This window comes from Xiphophorus hellerii, chromosome 1 (genome assembly GCF_003331165.1).
Source record: "Xiphophorus hellerii strain 12219 chromosome 1, Xiphophorus_hellerii-4.1, whole genome shotgun sequence".
NCBI lineage: Eukaryota > Metazoa > Chordata > Actinopteri > Cyprinodontiformes > Poeciliidae > Xiphophorus > Xiphophorus hellerii.
Genome location: NC_045672.1, coordinates 20,810,762 through 20,832,583, shown reverse-complemented (window position 1 = coordinate 20,832,583; position 21,822 = coordinate 20,810,762). Strand labels below are relative to the sequence as shown.

General features: G+C 36.3%; 1 protein-coding gene across 19 annotated transcripts in view; it reads left to right on the top strand.

Moving 5' to 3' along the window:
- Window positions 1-5,132: 5,132 nt before the first annotated feature.
- The window catches only part of LOC116707478 (membrane-associated guanylate kinase, WW and PDZ domain-containing protein 1-like), a 105,570-nt gene continuing 88,880 nt past the window's right edge, over window positions 5,133-21,822 (top strand). For 11 of the 19 annotated variants that reach the window (XM_032558566.1, XM_032561680.1, XM_032560070.1 and 8 more), the window contains exon 1: window positions 5,137-6,110. In XM_032558566.1, the coding sequence (XP_032414457.1) occupies window positions 5,813-6,110 (298 nt within the window). In that variant the 5' untranslated portion in view covers window positions 5,137-5,812. Of the gene's footprint in view, window positions 6,111-21,822 lie in introns of all 19 variants that reach the window. The other 8 variants (XM_032564016.1, XM_032563237.1, XM_032562391.1 and 5 more) reach the window with 5 other exon arrangements.

Below are 21,822 nucleotides of genomic sequence, written 5' to 3'. Positions count from 1 at the left end.
CGTAATGAGACATATAAAATATAAATGTTCAGTTTGTAACTGTATTATTTAGTACAACGTGCAGCCATCTAGCCTTTTTCAGTTGTACATGCATCCATTACACCTTTTTCAAAGTTTCTCAAAATAATTACAAAAACATTTGTCTTCATTTGTGTGTAGATGTATTGCATATGAGCTTTTTGGAGGTTGCTTGGTATTAAATATCTCTGTTTGGACAGGTAGGAACAATGAATTTCAACAACCTGTTGTTTTGTGTAAATTTTTTGCATTAGTAACTTCAAGTCTTTTTGAAGTTATTCAAATTAACTTAAATAGTTTAGTGTTTTCATAGTTTTCTGTTATGTTGCCTTTGGCCAACGTTATGTTGCCTTGAGCTACACTATGAACAGGCCGGTATCGTAAGGCAACACAGGACAAACAACCATCCACACTAAGACCTAACTCACACCTAAGTACAGGTGATCATGTAACCCAACAACTGTGTCTTTGGACTGTGGGAGGAAGCTGGAGGACCCAGAGAAAACACATGCCTACACAAGAAGAAGATGCAAACCCCATGGAGAAAGTCCCTTGTTCAGGATTTGAACCCAGAACCTTCTTGACCCAAGGCAGCAGTGCTACTTACAGCATCGCTGTGCAGCCCATTTCAGTATTGTTGATATCTTTTGTTTAATGAACAAAGCAAAGTGTGTTTTAGTGTTTAGCCATAATGTAAACTTTCTCCAACTGAAAAGAGATTACATGTTAATATAGCTCAACATTTCTTTTGAAAGAGCTAAATGTTAAATATGGTGTGCACAGTTTTTCACATGACTATATTTGGCCAGTTGATTCAACACCTGATTTAGATTTTACAGTCAGAGATGCTAAACATCTTGGGGGATTGTCAGAACATCATGCTGACAAGAAAGGATGAAAAACAGTGAGGAAATTGCATGTTTTCCCAAAATTGAGCATGCTTGTTTCTCCCACTTCTTTACCTGTTTATTTCCCTGCAGTGGGGCAAAACTGACAAATAAAAGCCTTTGGATTCTTCATATCAGTCTCGATAGATAAGCGTTCCCTGTAAAGATCTTTTTGTCACTTCACTAGATGAAAGACATTTACTTTGGATACACATTTTTATTTGCACTTAGCTATTTCTATGTCTTTTGTCTGCTTGTTTCCTGTATCCTCTATGTGCATTTAAGTACTGGAGGAAGTTTATCGATAGTCAGATTGAAAATATTTCCTCGATAAGAGTTCTTGTTTTGACATAAAAAGCTTAAGAAATGTTTAATAATCCAGGGATAATGTTTTATGACAAATAGCTGTTATAATATTAGTTTTATTTCAAATGTAAAACATAACTTGTTAATCTACCAATGGATATAAAATTAGTCTTTTTATTTTTTTTTTACTGGGAGTATCTGTTTTCAACAAAAAAGTTCTTCTTTTTAGATCTTCCAGGCACATTCCTCACCAGATCAGGTCAAATTTCAGTGAAGTCACTTTCCTTTTGAAAGACTCAGCTCACTGCTCTACTGGCAGATGCCTCATGTACTAATTTAAAATTAGAAAATGATCAGCAATTCGCATTTATTTCTTTAAAACATTGTCTCTTCTCATCTGCCATTAAGTAGCTGATACCACAAAGGGGGTTGTATATGTGAAACAAACAGACCGGCCCAGTAAAGTTAAGAAATATTGTGTTGTTTGATTTGAACAATAGCAATGATGCATTAACTTGAAAGTCAGATTAACCTTTTCTGAATAGTTTTTTTTTTAAGATTTTGTACAAATGCAATCTAAATATGATGGGCACATTCATGACATGTGACACAACTTATGAAACATTATCGTAATAAGTATTTTACTTAAATGTCCTCTACAAGTTAGAAGTAGATTCATACATGACTAATCACTAGAAATAAAAAATGGTTTCAAAGTGAACAATAAGAATCAGTGAAACCGCTTTGACTGTGTTGTGTTCCTTTCATTCTGAAAGCTGTAATGCAGTATGCTTGATAAGAACCAAGTGTTTGAGTTGCTGGTTAATATTTACCTGCAGTGTTGATACTGTGAACTGATGGCATTCCTGAAATTTTGCAGCTCAATAACCCCAGCTCATGAGAACAAGCACAGCCCTCGTCATACGGTACTTGATGTTTTGTATTTGTTGATCTAAGAATCATTTCTGCAGAGTGGCCTTTAAGTATCATTGAGTGCAGAGTTATCATCTCATTTATTGTAGCACAGGAACAGCATTCCTCTCTTGAATGTAATATTGTGGAACACATGAAAATGTATACCTTAAATGGTAGATGTATTATTTATTGGTCACATTACAATTTTTCTTGTTTTGGTCTTTGAAGTTTTGGACTACTAAAATGATCAAAAATTATTTATAGTTGTTAACTAATATTTCGGTTTTATGGCAGCAAATTTCTGGAAGCCATTTTCCATCAATGTTAGGGCGGATTAAATCACAGGCCTGTTTTAAAAAAAAATTTAAATAGCTGTTTACAGTCGCTTTAAAAAAGAATCTGATCAATCAGACAACATATTTAGTGTGTGCATGTGCAGAGGGCTTTTATGTTTTAAGTTATTTTATAATTTTAAAATTATGAGTTTGATTTGAATGAAATTTTCTTGTGAATGTAAAATATTTTTGTGTTTCAATTGTTTCTCATTATGTTTTTCTTCCTTTATTGTCATTGTTATTCTTTGCTGTTTACATAATTTAACCCTCCGTTATGTTCATTTTTGAGGTACAGCAAAAATGTTCGTGGGCCAATTTGACCCGGGGAGTGTTTAATCATGCAATAGTGTCAGAACGCAAAAAATTCCTCCAAAACATTTTTGTATCTGATTATTAACTCCAATACTAACCATTTCAATCAATATTTGTGCAATGATGTTTTTTTATATCTCACAAATAAAGGATCAATGACGACAACCTACTCATTTGGACAAAAAAAAATGGATTTTACATTTTTTATGTCCACTGAAAAAAACTTAGACACAAAAAAAACAATAATTTCCTTGAAATTGATCTTTTGAAAAATGTTTCATATTACATTTTGCTTTTTTTTCAAGGGGTGATCTTTATCATTGAACTTGAGACACATATACTGTTCTGGGTCAAATTGACCCGCTGATTAAAATGAAGATAAATGAGTCATGCAGAGAGCATTTATCTTTTCCTCCACTTCTTCTGAGTGTCCACTCAGTGTGGCTGAAGTTTGTCCACAGGAACAGAAAATGTTCCCGTCAAAAGTTGTATGAACACCTGCTTTCTCGCAGTTTCCTAGTGAAGTAAAGAGAATAGTGAGAAAGTGAATTCGTGGGCGTGCACATGCGCATGTATGTGTGTCGTGGGGTGTGTTTGTGTGTGTGTGGTGAAACATGGTTCATAGCTACAAGGAAACATATAGAATTGGAAATTTAAAAAAAATCTTTTTTACCCTTCAACTTGACTGCCAGGTCAAATTGACCAGAACAGTATCTATGTAAAAAGTAGACGCAGGGGGGTTTGCAAATGTGTAGACTGAATAAATTTTCAATTTATATTTAAAGTGCACCTATTAAGACAAATAGAAAACGTTTCATGAAAAAAAAAATACTTCCAAGTATTCTTTTACATTTTTTAAACTTTAAAACGGGTAATTTGACCCACAACATAACAGGAAGGTTAAAACTTGTTCCATCTTAGCTATTAAAGACATCAACTTAAAACATAAATTATGGAGCTCTATATATTATTGCAATTTGAAAGATGAAAGCAATTTTTGCATGTTAAATTTTTAGGTGTTCGCAGGCTTCTGTCTTGGAAACAGTCTGCATCTCATCAGTCAGAGTACATCAGTGTGACGTTCACTGGCCTGCAGCCATTACTTTTGCTCAACAAAAATGTCATGTGACATGACAGGCAACAAAGCCCACTTTGCAGCACAGAGCAAATAAGAGAGTGGTGAGCTTGTTGGAAAAAAAAAAGGCTGGACATAGATATAGAGCCAAAATTAACCTGGTGTAAATCTGATGTTTAAAAGAATAAAAAATAAACTCAGAGAAATAGTTTCCCAGGAGGTGTAAAATGATCAGAGTGGAGTTATACAAAAATGTTCTCTGTGAAATGGGATGGAAAGGTTCATTTTATGTTCTGTTATCCAGGTCACCGCCCTCACAGTGGTAGAGTGCCAGTTACTGTACTTTATCTGAACTGGCAGGAAGCACACACAGAGCCTGTTTTCCTTTGCAATGGCATGTGTTTCTCACCTGATCCCTCCTGGGTCTGTCCAGACAACACAGACTTGTTATTTGCAGGCTCTGGATAATTCAATTGCATATATTGCTTGCCAATGGCAAGGAATTTTTTTTGTCCACAATTAAATTGGACTGGTCAGAAAAAGAAAAACAGAAAAAACTAATTGACCTTTAAAATGTGAACTCCACTTCAAGGCATTGTGTCTTCAGGGGGAAAAAATGAGCTATTTTAAACTCAAATGAAAAAATTATGTTTGTAATGGTTAAATAAAAAATTGTAAGGCATAAAAGAAGTGGCTTGCTCAAGGGCAGTTTTTAATTTAAAAATGGGAATGTTGGAATCTTATTTCTGTAGATAAGAAAGCCATAATAGAGCCCCATTTTATAAATCATAATTTGAAACAGTCACATACTGTCTGTTGCCACATTTATTCTGCACTAATCAAAATATGGACAGATAAAATGTATTATTATTATTAGTAGTAGTAGTATTAGTAGTAGTGGTGTCAGTTACATTAAGTGAGTTCTGATGAGAAGCAATCTGTACCTAAACTATGTTTTAATTCAAAAAATATTACAGTTAGTATAATTATTTTTAAAGATCAGCTCTTTCACAACAATTTTAACAACAAAAAAAAAATCTGTAAAAATTACTAAATGACTGAACCAAAATAAGTTTTCAGAATTTTTTAAACCAATTTATAAATTTTCTTAAAAATATTCATAATTTAGATTTCCACCCCAGGATCCCTGGATGTTCTCTGAAGCTTATCTTTCCCGGATGAAAAGTAATTGTTGTTTATGACTCACTTCATGACGGTGCTGGACTAAATGGGCGGGTTTGGAGTTTGCACCTTAACAACATCCATAAAGCAGCAGCTCGCGCTCACAGAGGAAGGCGCTTAGTGTCCGCGTTTCCATATTTTGCGGGTCAGGACAACAGCCTGCCGGAGTTCCCGTAGGATTAAACGCACGGATCGCAGTAATCCGCCCTGAAACGAGAGCTGGTCGGCGGGAGGAGCTTCAAGACCCGGCAGGTTTGGGGTTGGCTTGGAGTTTTCCACGTGGAGTCTTAGCGAGACGCATGCGCCTTCCCCCCTATTTCTCCATCCCCACTGTACAGAGGGAACTTGAAGCGTTACCTGCTTAAAGGAGCCGCTGGCTGTCATACACAGAAGCTTGGTGATAGAGGTTCTTTCCTAATTTTCCCCTAAAACAGAAAGTTTTAAAAGGAAAGCAAACATTGTGTTATTCTAACGAAAGAGGCGGAACTGTGAGATAAATCTTGAAATAATTCTATGGGGAGGGATTAGATCCAATTACGAGGAATAAGAGCGTGTGCTGCTGCTAAAGATGCGGAAACAACAGCAGCTGTTGAAGTCTGGAGCTTGATCCATGTAGGATACGTGAGCGAGGAGCAGCATGTCCAAGTTTAAGAGTAAACATGTTCGAAGTTGCACTCAAAGGACATGAAGGTTTTTTCCGTGGGATGTCCTCCGTGCTATGAATCGACTCATTCTCTTTCCACTACTCGGAATTTACGGGTTTTCTTTGGAGCCTACCCACCATGTCAAAAGTCATTCAGAAGAAGAACCACTGGATAACAAAAGTGAACGAGTGCGCGGTCATCCGGGACGAGAATGGGGAGCTGAACGTGGAGCTGCACGGTGGAGCGGAGAATGGAGAGTTTGCATACATTGGACAGATCAGAGAGGATGCTGTGGTTTACCAGGACGGGAAACTGTCTGAGGGAGAACTGCTTCTTGAAGTTGAGGGGCTGTCAGTGTCTGGATTACCTCTTTATGACATCTACACTGTAATCAACTGCTGCAAAGGACCTGTCAGGTTAAAAACTGTTCGTCAAGGTAAGTCCTGACGTAAAAATTACCGGCATGAATCCAGGGGCGCCTCCAGAAAGTTTTGATGGGGACCAAATCTTTTGGTGACACATGTAAATCAAAAGCCACCTACAATTTAGGAAGCATATGTTTCATGTACTATTTAGGTCCTATTTAAAACAACAACAAAGAAACAAAACATAAATTAATTAATCCAGCTGTTTTTATGTAACTTTTGAAAACTCTTCTTCAAATGTCTTCAAGGAGGTCGCTCATGGTAGGTAATTTTCCCTTTCATGGCCATAATCAAGAAATGGAAATAAAATACAGCACTAAAAGCTTCCCAGAATGAGGCTTAAAGTTCCCTATTAATGATGATGTTATGTCTGGAATGCTGATATCTGGCAAAATTGCAGAGCACACTGTCCAGCCAAGAGGACATGAGTGATCTCAATGTCTAAAGCTCAAATTTAAGTTAAAGAATTTAAGAGATTTATACAATGGGTTTGAGAAAATCTGGAGAAATTATGTTGGGGATCTAATAAATTGGCACCATATGGAGGGATTTAAAAGTGCTCTGTGGTAAGACAATCATTCCTGTTAATCACAAAGTTGCAAGTAACAAAACTGTGACAAAATCTATAATTTGTTGCACTTCGATTTTGCAGCATTCAACTACTTCTCTATTCCAGCTGAACATTGTTACGAGAATGTGCAGAGACATGCACAAGCATAACTCTTTAATCAGAATAGGCTACTTTATGTTAAGAGCCATGGAGTAGCTATGTAAGACTCACTTTTTTTTCCACATAACCAATCTGTTTCACTGATGCACTACAGTAATGTCACAAACAGAACAATTTTCTGCAGACATCATCTGTTCTGTTACTTAAACTTTATCAGTCCACTTACAGTTAATTTCAATCAGCAGTCACATTGAGCTAATGCCAAAGACACTGGAAATGTAAGACGAAAGAAAATACTGATCTACTTTTGGATTCCACCTAAAACAATCACTTATCTTTATTTGGCTCAGACACATAGGAAGAAATAGTAGCTAAAACTGCTTATTGTCACAAAACATTCCTGGGGAATGGCTACAAAGGAAGGTTGCTGTCTTAATGCAAACTGCTGATATTAGCATGCCCTTAAGCTTAAGATTTCTGTATTATTTAGTACTCTTGGGGCAAAAATGTATCAAATGAAAAAGTATGAAAGTGAAGCCAACCTCCTTACTCCCGATTACATTCACAGAGCTCATTGATGTTTTCTGTGTCAGGTAGGAGTGAGGTAGAAGCATTTACTTAGCTGCTGTTCTGCTGCCAAGAAGCATAACCATTTGACATATTCCTGTTGAAATTAATTTTGTAACAATCTGTTCTGTGAATCCCATGACAGATTTCCAGATATTACTGACCCAACATCATCATACATATATGGTGGTAACATCTTGTATTAGTTGCTTTTAGTTTATTTATTCTAGTACACTTGTAAATCCTCATTCTCTTGCTTCATCCTAATTTGTAGCATTGCATCTAAATGAATTGTATCTCATGCATTCATTGCTCTTCCTGGCCCAAAGGCAGTCACACATAATAGCTGTGAAATCCTTAGGGAATATGTTTTTTGGTTGCGTTGTTGCAAATAGCACAGCATTATACTTTACAAACTGTTTATGATGTGAGTGAAGCAGAGAAGTGCTACTACTGCCGCTCCTCCCTCCATGGCAGCCTGGAGTAAATAAGCTTTGACATGAAGCTGCTCTGACAGCCATTGTGCCCTCATTTGTTCGACATTGCCAAAGCCACAGTGGGTCGTACTTAAAGGGTTACAGCTTAGACCACTTACTCCATCATTAAAGCAATAATTGTGTCGAAGCAATTCACCGCAGTGATTTGTGATTTAAGACAGACCATGGGTATCTGGAAATTTCTCTGCCAGTGGCTGACAGCATGTTACAGAATATGTGTTTTTGTGCCGTTTGTGTCATTTGGACCAAAAGCTTTAATCTTATTTTCTGATGTTGCATGCGTTTTGAAATATCAGTCAGCTTTGGTGACATGTATGAATGTTGCCTTCAATTGATGGCCTGCTCAGAGCTTGATTTTGCTTGGAACTTTTCACTTTTGTTTTGTTTTTGCTGCCTGATGTGAGGGTACTGTTGCCCATCACAGCAAGACACATCTAACTGGGGGTAGTTGTTGTTGTGCAGTTACTGCTTGTGTATTGAGGCAGCTTGACCTATTGCTTCCAGCCTGCTGCATGTGCATCTGTCTGTTAGATGCCCAGAAGGAGAGCAACACAGCCTTAAAGATACTATCCTGTGGTCTATGTGTGCCTTTTTTCACTAGTAAAATGTGCACTCATTGTAAAACACAGCGTGGTAAGGAAGTGTGGGTTTCCACTGCATGATTTTATAAGCATATACCGATAGTTGTTAAAAAGCACTCTGAAGAAAAAGATTTCTAAATTTTCTTTGTGTGTATTTGGGTCAGTTGCATCACAAAAGGGTCAAAGATTGAGTTAATAATCTGCTTTTGGTAAATGTTATAGCAGACAAGAGATTTCTGAGAGATCTGAAACATTCAAGTTGTTTTTCAGTTGCAAGGGCTTCAGCGTTATGTGTTTGAACCAGAGTTGACTCCAGTGAACCTCGAACCAAGATGGATTTTCCTCTGTGGGATGTCATGATCTGTCAAACTGCCTTGTGTTGTTTTGCTAGGTCTGTATGCAAAGTGGATTACTGTTTGCTATGCACTGATATTTCTCTTCTTTTTCTCTGGCCCCCTTGCATCCTTTCTCTTTCCGTTCTGCATCAGTTTGGCAAAATTTCCCTCACCTCCTCAATTTGCTTCTCACATAGCTGCAGCACACACCGTTGACTCATAAGAAAGGCTGAAGAAGTTGAGAAAGGTTTGACATTCCAATAGTGTTATTTCATAATAATGTTGTGGCCATTTATGTCAAAGTTTTGTAAATGATAAGTTCTATTAAATTACTTTTTCTTAGGACAGTTTAAATATATTTATGTCAGAACCAAAATCTGTAATCAATTTTCATATTTTAATTGCTTAGATTACTTTGGGAACCTTTTAGGTGTGTGGCAGAGATCCTTTGTGTGTGATGACGAGAGGTTTTTGTAAAATGTTTGGAACAGCTTTTGAACTTGAAACATCAAATTAAGTTAACTCCCATTTTCAACTAAGTTGTAAGAGATTTTTAAGTAATTGTTTTGTCTACGTTTTTGCAAGAAATGAAGTATATTTTTAAATCTTTTTTTCAAACAATCAAGTCAGAAGTACGTGCAAGAATCAAACCACATGCTGCCACCCTTTTCTTTAAAATTGTTTGTTTTTGAACTAAGAAGGCAGTGACAAATACAATAGAAATTTAAATGGAAACTAACTCATATAGGGTAGTCAGATATATTTTTTGTCAGCAGTTTTATTGCATAGCACCTGGAATACAGGATAGCCACCTATCATAGGTCCTTTATATTGCTGTGAATTGATATTTTGTGCAGCCTTATGTTACTTAATCATTCCTCCTCAGTATTCAGTGCATTATGTGCATTCCAGATGTTTGCATTTTATGCTTGGGTTTCCAGCAAAACAAAAATCAAGACAAGTGTAGCAGAAATGCACAGTGACACAGTAGAACTGTATCTGTTTATTTCTCCAGTTTTAATTTTTAATTCTTATTCAATTCTATTCATATCTACGGCCTTGTAACTCTCTCTCCCTCCCAGTTATTTTCCTAATGTTTTTCTGAAGAAGTGTGTGGTACTGCACTTCTGCAGGAAACAATGTTGTCGCTTAAAAGTATCTTACTTGAAAGCATTAGCATGTCTATATGCTTTTATTCAAATTTGGTGGAAAAATACTTTCTAAGATTTGTGATAACAAGAGTTCAACTGCTTTAAGGCAGAACACTCCATAAGGAATGCAAAATTTGATTAAAAATGTCCAAATACAGGAATAAAACAAGAAAAATGCAAATCTAAAAGAACAATGTATTTAAAACAAGTTTGATTAGTCTCCTTACAGATGATATGATTTCTGGGAGTGGAAACTTGTTTATGACTGTAGAGTTTATCTCGATTAAATCTGAATTTCACAACAAGTTACCAGGACAAAAAGAAAAACAGATAAAGGTAATCTGTTTTATCCATGATGACGTTTATTTCAAGGGAGTTTGATTAACTATATGCTGAAAAGTCTGTTGAACAGCTTTACTTTACAGCTTAGGTTTCCTGTTTCCAATATTTCACTTCTGGTGTGTCGTGCTTATTCAAATGGAGTTTCTCACAGGAAGTTTTGCTGTATTTGATAAGGCAAGCAGTACCTCCTATGGTGGAAAATCATTAACCATGTTATATAACTGCTGTTTACAGTCAGTGCAGCATCTTTGTCTTTGTATGTCATGTCCACAAAGAATATTTGACCTCTGGAATTGAAGTTTCACCACCTGTTCCCAAAACATCGAACTAACACTGTTGCGTGACTGTACCATTTATTCAGACCAAACTTGTCGCATAATTTTATTTTAGTATCCACTTACAGTTGTCTAAATATTTTTTCCTTCAATTGAAAAGCTTCCCAAGAAAGCTGCAAAGCTCTGAGCAGTGACATAAAGGATATCCTTGTCCATCTGTCATCAGTTTCTTGCATGAGTCAGCAGATTTTCCTTCTCTAATTAAAGGAGGGGATATGCTTTGACGGTATGAGCGGCTCACAAGACCTCTTTGTGCTTAGCAATCTGCGAGGCTCCCATGCACAACCAGGAAGGGTTTAACTATCCAAGCTGACCCAGACCAGATGACAGATCGGTGAGACTGATGTGATCGCTATCCTTTCTTTTCCAAACAGATGTGGCTCATGTTACATTGGCCTGCACCACCTGACTGCTGTAGGTGGAAACGGTATCAGTGTGTGCAAGTAGGCCGCTTAGCGCTGTGACGCCTCACAGGTGTGTTTCTTTGGAAGATAAATGCAGACCGAAAAGCGACATACAATTGTGTGGCCTTGTTGTACTGACTTTAATATTTTGAGATTTGCTGCATGTTTGTAGTTTGACCACATATTCAGATTGATTGCATAGTTGTGACTTTGATTATATATAGAGAAAATAAGATAGTTCTGCCACCTGATTGGTTTGTGGATTTTATCTCGAAGTCTTCTCTTCAGGATTCAGACTTCCTATTAGAGGTGTGTCATTAACAAAAATAAATGACCAAACTACTATTATTACTCAAATCTTTGAAGATTTTGTAGTGCAGTTTCTGATACATGCAATATTTTCTTTTCTGTCACTAGGACACTCCTCCAGGAATGGACTGCTGTGAGATTCTCTAGAAAATAAATCTTTGAGTAAATACATGGTCTGTCACTCCTCAACATATATCATTTTTATAATAGCGAACTTAAAATGTGATAGAATATCTTTTCTTTCCCAGGCTGCTGCCACATTATATCAAATAAGTTGTACTGTATTCAGACACAAGCCAAATTTATGACAGTCAGGTTAAAGTCCAAAGAGGGAGTGTTATGGAACATGTTAACTTCTTTTCTTTATCATGGTTAAATCAGTTTCAGTTGAAACTTTTATTATTGCCTTTGACGTTTTGTGGTTTTTATTGACGTGTGAATGCTGTGCAGCAAGTAGCATTCCATGGTATATACTTATTGACGTAAATAGTGTGTGCTTTTAAAACTGAGAAGTCCCACAAAAATGTACAAATATGTAAGTTTGAAAAGATCCACTGTTGAACTTTCCTTTAGTCGTTAAATTACTTTGGAATCTTTTATCCAGTAGTTTTTGCCTTCTTCGTGATAAATGGACGATTTGAGATCCTGAGTCCCGTCTTGAACCTAAACTCGAATAAAGGAAACCAGGCCAGCTCTCTGCATACCATGGATTCCAGAGAGTTGGGGCGTTCACTGATGATACATAGTAGAATTTACACAAACAATCCTCAGTTGTGTCTGCCTTTTCCCCTTACTCATGCCACAATTTTCTTGGTTTTGTCATCTTCCTTACTACTAGGGGAGAGATTTGAGAAGTATCCCTTTAATAATTCAAGATTTTAGGAGTGTAAGCATTTATTCTGCTAAGGGCGACTCAAAGTGCACACCAACCTTGGGGTCACTGAAAAGCTGACCCTGAAGGGAAAGGATTAATCAATAATAGGATTATTGACATATGGGAAAAATAGATTTGTTATTGCTGTTAATAATAATAATGATCAAATGCTAACGTTAATTTTTGTCTAAAGTTAAGATGTAAGGAATTGAGAAATTATCCGTTTTAACTAAATTTTTTAGTTGCCTAGGAACATTTCTCTCAAGCCTAATATTTAACAATGAGGTTCCTATATAGAGGCTGGGTTTTATGTAAGGATGCAGGTTGCTCAGTGGAATCATTAGCTGAATATTTTCCATGGAGATCTTGCATCACTGTATCATCATTGTATCTAATGCAAGAAAATAATTGGGGTGGCTCTCAGTGGATAAAATAAAAACAGAGACAAGATAATTCCACTTGGACTTTGAAAAGTGACACAAGTATATTTTTATTTTGACTGGTTGTAATGATCTGTAGATAAAGCTATATAGATATAGTTTCAGTTATTTCAGCGTTTCCAGACTAGATAAATTTGAGTGATGTATGCAATTTCTTCCAGGTGTTTTTATGGTAGATCAGTAGCTTTGGGGGTGTTTTTGTGGTAAATAAGTTCGATTATATGAAAACCTTTTAGATCTTTTCTGTAGTGGACCTGTTCCTGGAAGCATATTAGTTAGGTTACCATTGAGAACCTGACCATATTAGTTAGGTTCTCATTGGCATTGAGAACCATTCTCAAACAATGGTTCTCAATAAGTGCTTAATGAAAATGCAGTGCATCAAGAAAGTATTACAGTACTTCATGTTATGCACACTTACTTATGTTACAAATTTAATGCTGTCTGGAATAAGGCTGCAACATAGCAAAATGTGAAGTGATGTGAATACTTTTTGGATGCACTGTAACTGCAAGCAGGCAGTAACTGCCTTGTGACTTGTGTCAAGTCTTTGACACAAGCTGTGTCAAATACTTGAAAAGAATACTACAAGGTTTTTCTCTCTCCATGCTTAAGTCATGAGATATGACAAAACAGCCAGCTCACAAGATGAGATGATAAATGTTATTTGGTTTATGAGCATAAGACAAAATGGAATTTCTGCAATGTTGGAAAAACAGTAGAAAACTGAATGTCTTACTGTGACATAGAGGGGATGAAATTAATAATGATGAAGTGATTTACACTTATGGACTTACTTCATCCTTGATTACGAAAGCCAAAGATTCCTCGTGAAAACTGAGAAGATGTCGAGTTAGAGTAGAGCCTCAGAGATCAGTTTATCTTAGTCTCTGTTACTCTCTAGGAAAAAAATGTCTGTTTAAAAAAGATAGCTTATCAAATAAATTTGCCCATGTCTACTCTCAGAACAATAACTATAAAGTTTAAAGCAACTGGGACAAACAGAGATAAAATAAAATTACATATTGAGCCAATAAATTAGACCAACATTGGGCATACATTTTTAATTGCATAGAGCAGAGGAGAAAATATTCTCATTGCTGAAATTTATATTTTTGAAAACAAAATAAGTATAATAATTAAGAACATGAAAAATCTATTTTTTCACTAAAAGTAAGATTTGTGTTTTACAACATAAGAATGAACTTGATTTTATGGAATAGCTAAATGATCTATTAATAGTTGTTTTTTAAAAAAGAACAAGCTAAAGATTCCTGATTGCACACAATTATAATAAGTCACTTACTGGTCTTCTTTGTTTTTGAAGTACATTTTTCAATGCTTGCATGTTTTAGATGTTTCCCTCATAACTGATTAACAGGGTTTTGCTGCGTTGCAATCATCTGAGTCAGGAGTGGAGAAGCAGATAAACATCTAAAACAGGCAGGGTACTGTGTCCTGAGGACCACGGTTGAGAAAACACTTCTTTAGTAGACCTGAAACTGGAACAAATTGATGGTCTAGGTTAATATTAAACCACAGTTTACATGCATTTGTTTGCCTGAAGCTGGATTATTTTAGTTGTGCAACTGCTATGCGAGTCAATTCCTTATGAAAAGCACTGGTCAAATATTTTTCATTTTAAAATGTTAATCTATTTGTGTTCCTGTAAATATCACCGTTTGTTGATTTATAAACTAACAAAAGTATTTAAAAATGTAATTAACTCCCGTATGAAAGCACTACCCCTGTCCCTGACAAATTTTGAAAACTTACAGCAAAGTGGGCGGAGCCAAGAGACACGGAAAGGCACAACCAAGTGTGGTGAGGAGCGGAGGTGTAAGAGGAGGTATCGCTGGATTTGTCAGTTGTTGACTTTCTGATGTAAAGTCAGCAACTGACAAATCCAGCATTTTTTTTTCTTTCTGTTTTCAAAGACTTGTACGGTGTCAACTCTGTGCAGTTTGACTGCAGCCCTGCTCAGTCCTGAGCAAGGGTGTGAGTGCTACTGTGATCTTCTTCTTCCCAAGCACCGCAGTCAGTCTGACAGTTGTCTGTCCTGCAGTATATCGTCACTGATAGTCAGAGCACAGAAGACCCCTGTTCACATTGCAAATAGTTCACACATTTGTGAAGCTGAGCAATTCTATCAATCGATGCTCGCCTTGGTCATGCTCGTATTCCAACTCCACTGGGTTTTGTTGTTTCTGAAAGGCTTTTATACTCAAACTGTGTGACAAAAAACGGTACTGCATGAGATAAAGCCATGCCATTTTAAGCAATAGGAGAATTCAACTGCTAACTAAAAAACTTTACATAAAAAATTTCAAAATTCGTATAGAACATACATCTGTGGTATACATATAGATAGAAACCTAAATAGATGGTTTATAAGTAAAAAAAAAAAAATGGAGGTCAGTTACACTTTAAAGTCTATTCTCTGAGCTACAGGGAATAAGTGGAAGGGCTTTAGAACTGGAATCATGCCCTCTATTTTCCTAGTTTTATTGAGAATGTGAGCAGCAGCATTCTGGATCAACTGCAGCTCTCTGATTTAAGACTAATATTCAACAAACTTATTCATGTGAAACAATCTGAACTAGTGAGACCTTGGAAGTACAGCTTTCAGAGGCTTTTAAACTTCTTCATGTGCAATATTTTGGTGAAAGAATATTAAGAATACTCACAAGTCACTAGCTATAAATAGTCATGCAACTCTCAAACTTCTTAATGTCTCACATCTGGAGAACATTTCAGATCATTACAGACTTCCTCTTATATACATTAATCACAATTCTAGTTTTAGTTTGGGTTTTTTGTAGTGGTTTTCAGGCACCTTATCGTGAATAAAAAAGTGTTCTCACAAACTTCAAACATTTTTTAAAGCAATTTTGACTGATTAATCTTCATCAGACTACGCTCATTATGTGAGCATAAAATGTTCACATAAGGATTTCTCATCTCTCACTATACCTCTTACTCTTAGCTTCTAAATCTTAACATTTATAGGTTACTCATAAGCTCTTAAGGCTGACCCGACCTGGCAGGATCTAACAGTATGTAAAACATTTTATGCACCATCACCAGCTGATATTCTGAGACTAATGTTTACACCGCCTTCTGTTTAATCTGTAAGCATGCTTACTGTATGTGAAACATTTGGCTGTTATAACCCAGCTTCAGCCAGTGTGTTAAAGCTAATGTCACACAACGGTGCAGTAAGTGCTACAGAAAAGCCACTTTATTTTAACTTATCCTTTGTTGTTCTTACACAGCACACCACTCATGCTGTTAAAAGTGCATGAGGCTGTGAAGACTTTCTATTGGCAGGACATGGCTTGTTAATATTTAATGAGTTGCCAGGCTGTTGCTACAGTGCTGCAAGAGATTAATTTGCGCAGACTGTAAAAGCCTCTAATGTCTACATTTCTCTGGCAGGATCACGGCTTACTTTATGGGGAAAAAAATAGCAGGGAAGCAGAGGATGAAGAGAAAGTCTAGCATGAGTAGGAAATTCTGTAATAAATACACATTAAGTTGGAGATGAAATTTAGGGGCATGATGCAAGCTGACATAAGGCACTTTTTTCTGGAACATCCTCGGAGAACTGTTAGTCATATCTGCTCCAGTACACAAAGCCTAGGCTGTGATTTGTGATTTGGTTTTGTAAACACTGGTCAGGTTAGAACTGTGCAGGGGGACATTAAAGCATTTCTAGTGCAGATAAATTAACTACTGACCTTAAATATGGCCATGAAAGCCTCCTTCCATTTTGACTGCTTTTATATAACATAGGTAGATATTTGTAATTCATACTATGTTGTAAAATAGTGTATTATTAAGTAGTTTGTTGATGTTGCAAGACAAAATGAAGGTTAATATGTTTAATTATTTTGGTTACTTAGGTCATTGTGATATTCCACAGTTTCCTCTGTTATTTTCTTCTGTTACTTTTAAGCATGTTGTCCTTGTGAACTATGGAGGCAAACGTTCTGTTTCAGGTTGTATTTTTGTGAATTGTGATGTTATTCATACTGGTGAAAATAATTTATTTTATCCAAATAGACTGATCAGGCAAAACTCGATGAGCTCACTATTCCACTAGGCGGTCTCTGTTTTGTTGCTGAAACCACCCAGACCTGTCAAGATTTGAACCCCCACTAATTTCCAGAAGACATGCTGTGGTATTTGGTGCCAAGATGTTTGCCACAAAACCTTTTAAATTCTGTAAAATGAGGTGTGTCCTCCATGGATCTGACTTGCCTATCCAGCATGTCCCACATATGTTCAGTTTGTGGTGGTTCATTCAAAGTTGTTGCTGTGCTTCTCACCATTTCTTTGTTCCAGAGTGTAACATTCTGCTGAAAAGGCCACATGTCAACAAACAGTATTTCCTTGATGGGGTGTACATTATCTGCAGCAATGTTTATTTATCTGGTACACATGTTACATCCATATATTATATCCTGGTAATATGTGCAAATACACTCGGCCATCTACATGGTTTAAAAGAAAATGTGTTCAGTTGGTCCAGATCAGATTCTTCCCAGTTTGTTGACCCATTCAGTGCTGGACCACACGGATAAGCCTTCCCTCCTCCCATTTAACCATTGTAATCCAGCCCAAGCACTCCAAAAGGCAGATCATTTTGAGTGCTGCTAAAGACATTTTTTTTTTTACTCTGGCATAAGCCATCTATGGTGTAGTTGTTGGAACAGCACCTTGTCTACAGGTGAGAGGAAGTGGCTAGATAAGCTTATCAGTAAAGCCATTCCTCAAAGCAGGTGGCGGGAGACAGAAGAACTGTGGCTAAAATAACTTCACTGCTGGACAATGTCACCTACACCAAATGAAGCTGTTGCTGAACTGCAGAGCTCCTTCAGTGACAGGCTGCTGCATCTAATTTGCAAAAAGAAGCATTTTAGGTGATCCTTCTTCTCAGCAGCCGTGAAACATTATTCTCATCCCTTTTCCAAACATCTCTCTTGTTTATTTCAAATAACATTCCTGCTGTTATTTAGTGAAGCATATTAAATGATTTCTATTCTATTCATTTGGTTCTATTTAGACGCTGGCCCATTTTTCCTGCTTCTGAACACCAACTCTGAAAACTATGCTCTTGCTGCCTAATCTACACCTCCATAACAATTACCAAGATAAAGATGATATGTGCTAATTAGTTCAGTTGTCATAATGTTATGCCTGATTGGTGTACCTTTTGGATAATAAAAGGAATGCTATCAGTAAAATACATTTGAAATTTAATTGAGGGCTTTATTGAGTTTTGCTTTCAATGGATATAATAATTGTGATCCGAGAGAAAGAAGCGTTGAGTTAATGACTAAAACAGGTTTAAAGGAACATAAAATAGACTACTTTGTTGAGAAGTGAAAAAACAGTTAGGTGAACTGTGATACAAAAACTTTTTAGCAAAATTTAGATGGAAAAATGAATGATCTGTTGATTGACTCTACCTACAAACAAATACTAAATTCTTTTTTACATCATCTAAAAATAAATGGTGGATTCAACTTTATGTCTACCTCACAGATAACTTACATGGGCTTCCACTTGTTTAAAATAGCATAGTGAAACAGCGACTGTGCTACAGAGTCCAGGCCAGAAAATGCTGCTGATTGAAGACCATAAAATCAGTTGGAGACCCGAGAGAAAAAAAATCAATCATGTTTTTCAAATTAATCATTATGTTAGCATTGATAGGTTGCTAACCAAGTGTATTTAGTTTGGTGGATATTTGATCAAATTGTTGTTATGGTGACCTGTCTGTTCAAGTGAAGAATAATGTTTAACTTTATGTTTGTCTGCACTGATGCTTCTCATTAGGATGTTTTCCCACCAGAGCTAGGCCATTATTAAACCCACAACCCACAACCTTCATTTTCAGTAATTTAGCTTGGTCAGCTCTTCCTTCCTCAGGGTTAATGGCCAGGCTAAGTTACCCTCACTGTTGTATTATAACCTTTTAGGACATGCATCTTTTCTCATTCAATTTACCTCCTTTTTCATTCTCTTCTATTCGCACATGTGGTGCATCTCAAATAAATCCAACTCCATAAGTTTTAAATATTATGAATTGTTTAATTACTTCAGGTCTGTTTTGTTTGTCAGGTTTGTTTTGTTTTGTTTCTAATTATGAAAAGATACATAATTACAGATTACAACACACTTGATTTAAATGGTGGAATTAAACCAGTGTGCCACAAATTCAAATGAAATATTGCTGTAACTCATATTATGTAATTTGCTCCAAAAACTGTAGATTCTGAAGTTTATGGACAGGAAGGATTTCCTATAGCAGCCTGTATTACAGTGACTCTGTAGAAGCCTCTGATTGAAGACGTTGTCTTGTTGTATAACAGTGTCGTGAAAATGATGCACAGGGTTGTGCCGGATTCTCTCGATTTCATGAAGAATCAGTTTTTTGGACAATAATCTCCAGATTTTAAAGAATAGTCCGCAGAACAGAACCAGCCTTCTTTATCAGGTTGCTTAGCCTTTATAAGTCCCTGGCTCTGATGCTGCTGCTCCAATAAATGATGGGAAAAGAGATCGCACTCTCCACAACAGAATGATAGAAAATCTGCAGCTTGTTGCTGCAAACAATACTTCTCCCATGGTAGAAATAGTGTTTGACCTAACCCTATCTATAAAAGGTGGTGCAGGAACCACCTTTTATTTATATATATATATATATATATATATATATATATATATATATATATATATATATATATATATATATATATATATATATAATTGGCTCCTATATATCTATATAGGTAGATAGGAGCCAAGTTTGGATCAGCAGAATCTTTTCCCCTTTTTTCAACTTAAACATGGTGGGAAAAGTGAAATCCCACCACAGGACTGATGACTGAACAGGTGAAGACAAACAGTCAAACACCCGTATTAACTTTGTGTAACAGTGCATTTGGGATTTGTTCCAGTGCCCACACTGGCTCCTCTATTCTCGGTCATAAATTTGCAGGTTTTGTCAGATGGAAGAAAGCCTTATCTAAATCAAAGCAGCTTTGCAGGAACCACCTTTCCCCATTTGTTATTCTCATCACTGTTAAGATATTTGAAGTCTGTTCCATTTCTGGTGTTCTCAATTAGCCACAGTGTGTAAGGAAAGAAGATCCCAGCACTGAATGACTGACGTGGTGTAAAGAGGTTTAAAGACCAGCAGCGTTTTGCAGCTGCTTCAGTCAAACATACGTACATCTATGTATTTTCAAATACAGAGGAAATATAAAGAATGCATCTCTCAGCAAATTCCCATGTGTTTGGTATCTTAGCAAGGATCACTCAGAGGATAGTTACTTGTTAACTGACGTTTTACTGTTTTTTTTGTTGTTTTTTTTTGACACTATTGCATATTTTAGTTCTGTTTGAACACAGAGCCACATTGCAGCTTTGAGGTAATAACCTAGTCCAAGTCTAGGTTTAATCTGGTAAATGTAAGAATTTTATACAGCTTCAAAGAGAATGTAATCTTTTAATAATACTAGGGCTGCACAATATTAGAAAATGTGATGGCGATAATGTTGGTATTGCAATATCAGTCATGATATGTGAATTTTCTTCTTCTCTTTCTCATCATTGCTCTCTGTGACTTTTAGCATTTTGGCAAGTTCTTTTTGTCTCCAGTTTGAGTATCTACTGCCATCAGATTCTGTCCAACTCTGTTGTGCAGCCTTAATTATTATTTTTATTTGTGTTCATGATAGAATAAAAACATTTTCCCCACAGTTATTTCTGTTAGTAGTACATTTTTCTTGTTTCAATCCCCATCACAAAAACATTCTTTGTCAAAGACCAGACTTAACTGCAGAAATGTTTTGAATGACAGACAAGGCTACCCTAATGGTTTCTTCCATTGCTCCCCAACCCTTCCTTAAACCATAAACACTGACCCTAATTGAAGCAAGAGGGGCCTGTAGTGCTTTAAATGATGTTCTTGGTTCTTTTGTGTATTTTAGTAAGCCGACCACTCTTAGGAAAGCTAACCACTGTCCCATGTTGTCTTTGCCTGTGAATAATGGTCCTCATTGAAAACAACATGGTAGTTTTTTAGATTTTTTTTTCATAGCTTACTTCATGTAGTAAAATGTTTTATTTAATTGATTCACTATTTGTAAAGGTGTCCTAAAATGCTCCAAGGGATGAGAACACATCTCATAAAGATAATCATATCAGACTAAAGTGCTGTTCAGGTGATGACCAGTATCTAGCTCTATTTAGGCCTTCATACAAGCTAAAAGTCTATTTTTTTTTAGTTAATTACTGTAATTAATAGTAGTCATTTTCCATTTCTCACCTGTTGTGAATCATAAAGTTACGATAATTAAAATTGCTTTCCTGTAGCAGCTGTTCGTTTTGACTTTTCAAACACACCTTGTTCAACTGGCTCATCTCTGTGTTGTGCCTTTACATACTCAAACTAAACCAACTTAAGCACATCAAGCTCTCTGAAATAGAGAGAAAAAAGGAATTCTAGTATTTTATATTTAGCCCTGTTCCTAATATAGAGATTCAGTCTGAGGTTGTAGATAGTACATCAGTGTGTTTAATCACTACTCTGTCACTGCAAATGGAGCATTCTGACCAAAATATCTCCAGATGACTGATTTTTAAAAAGAAGGGCAGGCGCAAATAAGTATTTTTAGGCAGTGTTAGAAGATGTTGAAAGGCACATCTCTGTTTCTGCTGTTTGTCAGAGTTACAACTGATATACAGTACATAACCACATGGGATGGGACTGTTTGCATGCCTCTGGCTCTTTTGGGGAGGGACTGACCTCGAGCTGCAGCTGTTTATCTGAAGTTTGCAGCATCTGGCTTTTTTGAAGGAAGTAGGGGGTCTTGGGGAAGTGGGGACGACACAGAGGACAAGGGAAAAACTTGAAAGAGGGATTATTTAATGGAAAAAAAAATCTTGTGTAAAAACTAAACAGCATTTGCATAAAGCATTCTTTTTTATTTTTGTATAATATAGTGCATCTTTTGCGTCAGATGGTTTCACTGACATAAACACATTTGGTTTAGCAGAGTGGATTTAATGCTTTCTTTAATTTTGATAACAGTAATCTGTGTTACACCATCTAATGAATTACTAACTGTGATGTTGATTTGTTTTATCCCAAGGATTTTATCTTGCAAGATAAGTTATTTATGTCAGTGAAAATGTTTTTAATA